Here is a 9,274-nt window from a genome sequence, read left to right as displayed (position 1 = left end):
TATATCTACATGTGTGTCAGTGTGTATATCTATCTATGTGAGTGTCATTGTGTGTCTGTATCTTTGTGAGTGTCCTTGTTAGTATCTTTGTGTAATGGTTTGGATCTGTGTGTCTGTACATCTGTATGTGTTTCAGTGTGTGTATCTGGGCATCTGCTTCAGTGTTTGTTTTTGTGTCAGTGTTTCTATATTTGTATATGCACATGTCAGTGTGTCTGCATGTGTGTCAGTGTGTATCTGCACTGTGAGAAGCAGGGACCTGGGACAGAGGAGAAGCAGAGGGAGATCGGACAGAGAAACATGTATACATTTGAAATAACAGCAACTAGAGTAATAACAAACATGTCGCTAATTTGAGGGGTACAATTTATAGAAATGTGCTGACAAGGGGTACTCAAGCAAAAAAAAAGTTTGGGAACCACTGCTCTAGGAGATAGCACACATGGTCCAATAATTGTAGTTTTCGATCAATTACTTTAGCTTGAAGATCATTAGGAGAAGAGATATAGAAACACTCTCATAGTTTAGAATTGCACTCACAAATCACTCATTAAAAGTGTGATGGTATGTGTGTTATTACGTCTTTTGTAAGTTACCATGGAACTTTGTTACCACAGCAGAGAACCTTCATTTGATATCTGGATTGAGAAGCTTTTAACAGAGGACAACACGCAATTGCATTTCCACTAATTTACTCAAGGGACTGGGAGTTATTGTTCCAATAGTACTCACCAGGTACATTGTAGTGTTTGCTGTTTTGGTCCTCTACCTGCCCTTCCTATGCACTATTTCCAGACCAGCGGACTGGAGCAGTAATGGTACCAGGGCTGCCCCAAAAATAGATCCTTAGATGTTTTAAAACGCCAGCTTCCATGAAGCTTTGTCTTTCAAAAAGGAATGCAAAGCATCAAGGGAGTTGTAATTCTAACTGTGGATCTACTTTTTGGGCATCGCTGCCCTAAACAGTTTACTAATGGTTTGACAACTTACCTGGCATCCACTTCCTCCCATTAGCTCTCCCTCAGAATCCTGCTGTACAGAGCCACCTCATTGGTTGAAAGTACTGGTAAGTGGATCACAGTCAGACAATGAGTTAAGCCCTGCAGGCAGGATTATCTCAATACAGAAAGCGTCTGGCACTCAGGGAGAAGTCAGCGGGCACCCAGTAGACCCCAGATAAGTTGTTGAAACCATCTGCAAATGTTTTAACTCCTAATGGGGGGCAGGGTACCAACACTGCAGTGGTTATGGTGCTTTGAGTGTTTGATTAACAAACATAATGTAACAATATATGCCCCAGGGAAGTATAGGAGGCTAAAATTTAACTATGTCTTACTAAACATTTCCTAGAAATATGTTCACTAATGGACAAGTCTGTAAGAACTATCCAGAAATCCCCTTTGCTTCTCCTTCCACAAATCACTGGCATGAGCTAAATGTTAATTGTTTATATTTGGACATCATCCTTCGAAATGTTTTCTTTTTTACTATGCTAAATCTAATTTATTTTCTTCTTTTTAACATTTAACTACCACTTCTCTAGAAATTATACCATTCAATAAATTATAAAAAATCACATAACTCAGGTTAACCATTCTCCCCCCCCCCCCACCCCCATGTGATGCTCTATAATTAAATTACAGTTAGTGGGCACGTGACAAACAAAATCTGGATATAAAACGGTGTAATAGGTGATGGACGTGCACATGAGCTGAGTGTAAACAATAGAGCTAAGGATTCTGGGCAATATCTCAATTGAGACTAATTCAGGTGCCAATACGGTTAAAAGAAGTTGCAAATAAGTTGTGTTTGGATAATTTCCATTTAACCCCATGGCTAACAATAAACAAACAAACATTTTTATTTGTACAAAAGTATTACAATCTCACCCACCAGTGAGGGCACCCAGGATATTTGGCCAAACATTTATTATGGTCTTGGGTGGAATTTCTAAAAAGTCTTGGTTTGTTTCCATATTTTTTATTTAACACTAAAACTCCAAATTTGATTTTTGTTGCTATACAAAAACAGGAAAGAAATGGTCTAATTTCAGGTCATGGCTCATCTTCTGTATCTGTAGCGCTTAAAGTGGAACCACAGCTGGAAAATACCATTAGAGAAGTGACAACGGAAGCCGTGTCGGTGAGAATACTCCCACTCGCGATTGACAATCTTGAAAGCAATGTCTTCATAAGGAGGCCCAGCATGGAAACGTAATATAGCAAAGTCCTTGTTGTCATGGCAAGCCTCCAAGAAATATTCCGGAGTAGATCGTTTGTCAATCAAGTCTGGATAAAATATGTTGAATTTGTAGCCCTGGACAATTTTGGGGGGAGGATTGTCAAAGTCATAATGCGTTTGGTTGTATTTGTTCCACTCAAAGCCTGTATGGACACGATTGAAGAAACGAGGTTTTCGAGGCCTATATTTGTCCGCCCATAGGTAAGCTTTGCTTGTGACTGGGATCTCCACACTGAACTGGGCCTCATCACCATCCATACCTTCTTTCGCTTTCCTGATAAAGATGTCTTCAGGGCTCTCACTGGCATCACCTGGGGAGAACAAAGAAAAAAATATCAGTACTTCCTTCTGTAATTTAATATACGCTATGCAGTACAAATATAAACACAAAGCAGCATCCCACAAAATGTATTTCACTTCTTACTCACACAGTCTTTAAAATCATTATATCATTCAAAGTGATTAAATGACTTTGAGCAGTTAAGTTTGTAATTTACAGATCATTAAGAAAAACCACAAGCTTGAAACTTTATTTTTCTAAATGATTAGAGGATCACAAACTATTATAGTTACTTTAACTTTTCCATTATCTACATTTATTTCTACTATGTACAGCTTAACAGCTGCCCTCCAAATGGCCAGCAATTTAGAACATTATCAGAAACCTCTCCTTCAATCCAACCCAGTTTGCCCACCACCACATATGCTGGGTCATTTTCCCTAGGTGATCATTGAGAGTGGGATAATCCAAGCTGTCCATTTACTCTACGTCTCAATGCCTATTAGCTTCTTGGCTCAACTCCTCAATGCCTTATCCAGCTGCCGAATCAGGTTTGGCTGCCAATATCCATCCTCTACCGTAAAAATGTTATACGCAAATATTATATTATAGGAGAATAATATAAATTGAACATCTCAAGACGGGTCAGAGAGTGCTCTAGGAGTGAGACATCCACTAAATTTAGGGCAGGCATGGACATGTATATCCTGGGGCTTCACAGAAATGTAAGGTCCCCAAATGTAGGTATTTTATTTACCCTAGTTGATTAGGCTATAGAGTTAAACTTTGATAAACCCCAGAGAATTTTTTAACTATACATTTATTAAACCTCCAATGTAGGAGGACATGAATATTAAACTGCATCATTCAAAACAAAATGATCTTGTCAAATGTAATCATAAAATTGCACTAAAAGCTACTTTGTTTGGAGTAAATAAAAGTTGTCTGGTGAAGAGTAACTCTTTAAAGTGCTTTCTTCTGCCTGAGCACTATCCATGTGCTCGAGTTTCACTACTTTAGATTGTTCCTCAAAGTTCAGGTAACACCTGCAAACATTCTTCATAAGGTCTTTGGAAAAACCCTATACCATGTCTATGGTTTCAGCGCAATGCTGCCATCTAATGGACAGAATACAGCATGCAAACAGCTTATTGGTCACTGCTGAAAAGCAGCAAATAGTTTTGAAGTATTTCTTTATAAAAACTGGAGAAAGATTTGAGTTTTGTTTTTAATCTGAGCACAGGGTTCTTTCCTATAAATCTACAGCTGAATAATGCAATAACAATAATAAAAGACAGAAATAGTAATTGTACTTCGCAATCATTCTACTGTAAAGAAAAAATACATAAAAATATGCATGTTCATTTTAATGCATGCTCAATTCTTATAGAAAAGTAATTAAATGAGATTTCCAGTTGTGGATCAAGAGAAATTGCAACAGCAATTAAAGGAACACTTTAGCTTAACCCCTTCAGGACCGGACTGTTCGGGCCATGTTCTACGTTAAGGACCAGAGCTGTTTTAACACTTTTGTGGTGTTTGTGTTAAGCTGTAATTTTCCCCTGGGGGTTGGGAGGGAGAGGGGACCTGCAGTGCCAGGAAAACGGGTGGTTTTCCTGGCACTGGAGTGTCCCCTTAACTACTAAAGCTAATGAAAGAAACTGCTAAATAGATTCAAAGTTTTGTCCTGAGTAAAAAAAAAAAAAAAAAACACCCAGTGTTTACATGCTTTTTTTTGCAAGTTATTGGGCTATAAGCACAAGTAGGAAATTGCTGTTTCAAAATATATATTTTTAAAATTTATCAATAGTGACATTGTAACACTTATCGGTCATAAATCTCTAAATCACACCTCACATGTACATATATTTTTTATTTTATTTTTTAAAGTAGACAACCCATGGTATCCATATGGGGTATGTTTTCTTGTAGCCACTTAGTCACAAACACTGGCCAAAGTTAGCATTTATATTTGTGTGTTTAAAATGCAAAAAAATGGGGGGCGGGGCCGGACCGCCGAGCTGGACGGTCGCAAGAGAGTTCAGCTCCTGCAACCCATTCCTAATCAAGCATAAAAAACAAAGAAAACAACCTGAAAACGGACCGACAGCGTGGGTCTTCGATGCCACAGAGACACCGGATCCAGGGAGAGGCTGGCTCCATGAGCTTCAGTCCCCAGGAGGTGAGGCCACCGACGACAGAGTTGGGGCCTAAACCAGCAGTGAGAGGGGCAGACTGCCACTGCCCCACTATCCTGCCCATGGGCTGGTTGGGGTGATCCCGGCCCACACCCGGGGGCTGTGCAACCGGACCCCAGAGACACCAACATTCTGATTGAGGGCCCGAGCACGACACCCAAGATGGCGGTGACCATGTGCGCTAAAACCGGCAGAGGGGATGTCCCTTCCACAACAACCAGAGTAACCAGCGGGGTACCGAAACACGGGTCTAAGGAGCTAGAAGAGTCCTTGCCTAGCTGAATCCCCCAAGCAACTCCACAAGCGACTACTCACCTATCCACTCCATGAGCCATGACACTGGCAAGCGGAGCCGGAGACCTAGCAGGACCCACAATGACTGCCGTTCTCGTAGATAGCCACACCACGCACTGTCTACCTCTGCCAAAGATCACCAACCCTGAAGCGGAGCATGGTGTCCTTACAGTGGGGCTGATCACAAGCTCACCCCACATGCATCCTGCAAAACGGCGACCCCGTGGAGAGCGTAACAAAGCTGCCCAGCAACTTGTAAAAATGCAAAAAACTATTATGAACGCTAACTCTGGCCAGTATTTGTGACTACTAAAAAAGACTGAACATATTTCAATACCCCCATTTGCAATACCTTGGGTTGTCTTCTTTTGCAAATGGTATGCCATAATGGGTGTAATCATTATTCCTGGGCTACCATATGCTCTCAAAGGTAACATAACCAACCTGGCAACTTTCAATGTAAAAAAATGTGACCCTTATATCTGACCCTGTAACTTTCAAAAACACTATAAAACCTGTATATGAGGGGTACTGTTATACTCAGGAGACTTCACTGGACACAAACAGTAAAACGTATCACAACAATATCAGTTTGGCTGTGAAAAAATGCAAAAAACTGCACTTTCACAGACAATAAAAACAGTAAAACAGTACCCCCATGTACAGGTTTTAGGGTGTCTTGGAACGTTACAGGGTTAAATACAGTGCTAGCAAATTAAATTCTCTGGACTTTTGGCCTTGGTTGTCAGGCAGGTCCCTCAAATTGCAATCAATAAAATTACTTAATTATGTAAAATATTACATAAATATGCACGTAAAATTTAAATTGCCTGTCAGTTCAAGCAGTCCCCCTGCAGGCAGATACACGGAAGTCTATTGCAGCATGTGACTGCTCCGTTCGAGATCACATGGCTGCGGGGGCCTAATTCGCCGAGGGTGGACTGCCTGGGCTGTCAGGCAGCCCTTCCAGACCGGGAGCAATGCCGATCGCCGGCGGGGGAACGGCTGCGATCGAGTAAGTAATTATTACCGTTATGACAGTTCAGGACCATATTAGTCCTAAAGGGGATTTTTCCGATGACGGTCCTGAACCGTCAGCAGTCCTTAAGGGGATAAAGGAAGACTATAGGGTCAGGAATACAAACATGTTTTCCTAACCCTATAGTTTTAAATCCACCATTTGGGTGGCTTGCCCCCCCCCCCCCCCCCCTAACCCCTTTTAGAAGGGCCGCATGGGTCCCGGCGTTGGCCCCGCACCGATCCGCCTCCTTGGTGACATCATCAGCATTGCCGCTTTTTTTCCCCATAGGGAAAGCATTTGATTGGCGGAAATCAGAAGGAGATGGGGCCAAATGCCATTTTGGCCAATCAGCATTTCCTGATAGAGATGCATCTATAGGAGGAAAATTCAGCGTCCCCATGCAGAGCGTGGAGACACTGAACAACAGTGTTGCCTACTTTGCAGCACTGCCCCAGGAAGCATCTCCAGTGGCCATGTGAGGAGTGGCCACTTGGAGGTGTCCCTAGGGGGAAAAGTAAACACTGAAAAGGCAGTGTTTGCATGAAAATGCCTTAAGGAAACGATTATACTCACCAGAACAACTACATGTCATGTGTCCTTAAGGGGTTAAGGGATCACTATAGTGTTTGTATTCCTAACTCTAAAGTTGTTTTAGCACTTATAGTATCCCTCTAAGAGCCAAGCTGGATTCACAACATCTCAGAATGTATCAGAGTTCTAATACTGTTTGTTTGAACCATTAAAGGGGCACTAGAACTATTTCATAGCATTAAATTGGTTATCATGTTGGTCTCCTCTGAACGGCCATTCCATTCAGTGTTAAACTATGTTCATGATGTTTAGTACTGAACGAGGGTCACTGGCCGCCACAGCCTGACCCCTAATGGAATTGTGGCCAAGACAGATTACGCACTTCCTTCTAGACACACCAATTCATACCAGCAATGGGGACTGTGATAGGCTAAGAGCTGCCATCTGTCACTCTCAGCCAGTCACTTCTGCTCAGGCTTCGGCTTACTCATCAGCCCTAACAGCACACAGTATGATGGACTTCCAGAAACAGAAGGACAGTGGCAGGAAACTCCAGACACTATAACCACTTTAATGAGACGAGGCAGTTACAGTGTCACTTTAAAGCATTGATTAAGTCATGGCAAAATTTTACATTTAATAGCACGTAACAACAACATTTAAATAAATGTTGTTACATTCAATTAGTAAATACCTGTGACTTGTAGTTGTTGCCTGCAGAGCACCAGTCTTTGTTGGTCCTCTTCAAAGTCTACTACATGAGCATCAAAAGGCAGCTCCTGGTTACTCAGCAGCTTGGGGCTGTATTTTCCAGCATCATAATCATTGAGGCTCTGCTGGATTAGGTCTTCTTCCATGAGTACAGACTCCCCACCTTCACCCTTGCCATCACCTTCTTGGGCACTGCTAGAATCCTCTGGGGCATTGGCTGCAGAGGATGAGCCAGGTTGCTCTGAGACAGAATCTCCCTGGTCTGGCCTTGGAAGACAAGAAATGTTTACTGTATATGAGATAGTCAATTACAAATGTTATATTTTCAGTGTTGGAACAAACCAGTTAACACACACACATATACATATATACACACACACACACACATATATATATATTTATTATTTGTGCTCGGTTACTATCGTATAGTGAAATACCTTGTGATTGGAATTAAGTCGGTGTGGTGTGCCGGAACCGACGTAGGGGGTAGGCCTGTAAAAGAGGGTCTCCCCGAATGAATTGTATAAGAGGGAGAGGTGGGTGGGGTGAACAGCGTGCGTACGGCAAGGTAGGAAGGGGGGGGCGGGGGGAGGAGTAGCGTTTATATAGGAACGCTAACTCCTCCACAAATACAGGCCTTACGGCCTTAAACTTGTGGTCGGTTAATATCGTATAGTGAAATACCTTGTGATTGGAATTAAGTCGGTGTTGTGTGCCGGAACCGAAGTAGGGGGTAGGCCTGTAAAAGAGGGCAAAAGGAAATGCAAGAAAACACACTTATTGCACTATAATTATATAAAATCCGTTTGCCTTACTTCTTATCCGTTAGGAATGTTCTGTTTTATAATGGGGAAGAGAGGCTCGCTTTCCACACCCTGCTCTTGCTTCAGTTTGAAGAGTTTCTGACGCAAGACGTCATGGTGTCTCTCTCGAAGCCTAAAAATCAACGAAAAAGATAAATAAATATGAATCAGTCTGCCAATTTTACTGCATACTTAACAAGCCATACAACGTGTCTTTGTGGAGTCCCATCACGCAAAATGTTCTTTACCTAGCTCTGGCCATGTAAGCCCTAAGCTGCTGCAGGAGACTCTCCCAATACCCAATATCCAGGTTCGGTCCTCCTTTTCTAATCTTGCTTTCGATTCCTTGAAAAATCACCTGAAGCTGGTTGTATGTCTTTCCTTTAAATACAGCCTGTACATCGGTGGTGACAGAGGCATTTACCCCTTCTCGTCTTTCACCTATGCAAACGAAGGTAGGTGGTCTACGTGATCTCACAGGAATCTACGTATACACTGATTGAAGAGGGCTTTACCAGAACTTGCAGTGTAAGTAAAATCTGGGTTACACAGCACTAGGGTGCAATTGGAAACTGGGTTAAATTAGGGTTAGATTTAGCAACTGACTACGATTCATTACACTTACAGTTACAGTAATATTAATGGGTAAGATTAAGATTTTGGGGTAGGCTTATTGAATCATTAATCAGACATGTATAACCATAATCTAGGGGTAGGCAATCCAGGCGCTCAATGTGTTTTGGACATCTCCCCTGCTGCTTTGCCAGCTTAATGGCCATAAGAGCATTATGGGAGATGTAGTCAACAATATTTGGAGTGCCAAAGGTTGCCTACATCTGCACCCTAGCCTTAAATTGTGTACCTCCTGGTGCTGCAGAGCACCCTCTAAACCTCTGTGTGCTTTAACTCACCTTGCAGCACCTCACTTAGCAGCCATCTTTGGCTGATACCTTGGGCATTCTGAAAGATTGGGGTGACCGATTTCTATGGGTGACAAATCTAAGAACAACAGATTAGCTGATATAGCTGCAAAAAGCCATAGGAACAGGATGGTAAATGAATCTGTGCAGAAGGTGGAACAGCAGCTGGTCACAAACCACTAAGTGCCAAAAAAAATAATAAATTAACAAATACAATCATAAAATAAAATAAAAACAAAAAGTCTTCAGAATACTCATTATAAAGACTTTTTGTT

At 41.9% G+C, this 9,274-nt stretch overlaps 1 protein-coding gene across 1 annotated transcript; it reads right to left on the bottom strand.

The window, feature by feature from the left end:
- Positions 1-1,948: 1,948 nt before the first annotated feature.
- LOC134610362 (splicing factor Cactin-like) lies at positions 1,949-8,117 on the bottom strand. Its single transcript, XM_063453316.1, has 3 exons — positions 8,092-8,117; positions 7,260-7,543; positions 1,949-2,552 (listed from the first exon to the last, which is right to left on the bottom strand). Exons 2-3 carry the CDS (start codon positions 7,420-7,422, stop codon positions 2,062-2,064), a joined length of 654 nt encoding a protein of 217 aa, XP_063309386.1. The 5' UTR covers positions 7,423-7,543; positions 8,092-8,117; the 3' UTR covers positions 1,949-2,061.
- Positions 8,118-9,274: the final 1,157 nt, after the last annotated feature.

The sequence above is a fragment of the Pelobates fuscus genome, chromosome 5 (assembly GCF_036172605.1).
Source record: "Pelobates fuscus isolate aPelFus1 chromosome 5, aPelFus1.pri, whole genome shotgun sequence".
In the NCBI taxonomy this organism is placed as follows: Eukaryota; Metazoa; Chordata; class Amphibia; order Anura; family Pelobatidae; genus Pelobates; species Pelobates fuscus.
The sequence above is the reverse complement of the archived record's forward strand: the minus strand, read 5'-3'. Positions and strand labels throughout refer to the sequence as shown.

Excerpts from the sequence above, each read along its gene's own strand:
- LOC134610362 (XM_063453316.1), bottom strand. The coding sequence starts at position 7,422 with ATGGAAGAAGACCTAATCCAGCAGAGCCTCAATGATTATGATGCTGGA. Across the intron at positions 2,553-7,259 it reads GCAACAACTACAAGTCACAG|GTGATGCCAGTGAGAGCCCT; the intron begins GTATTTACTAAT and ends TGTTCTCCCCAG.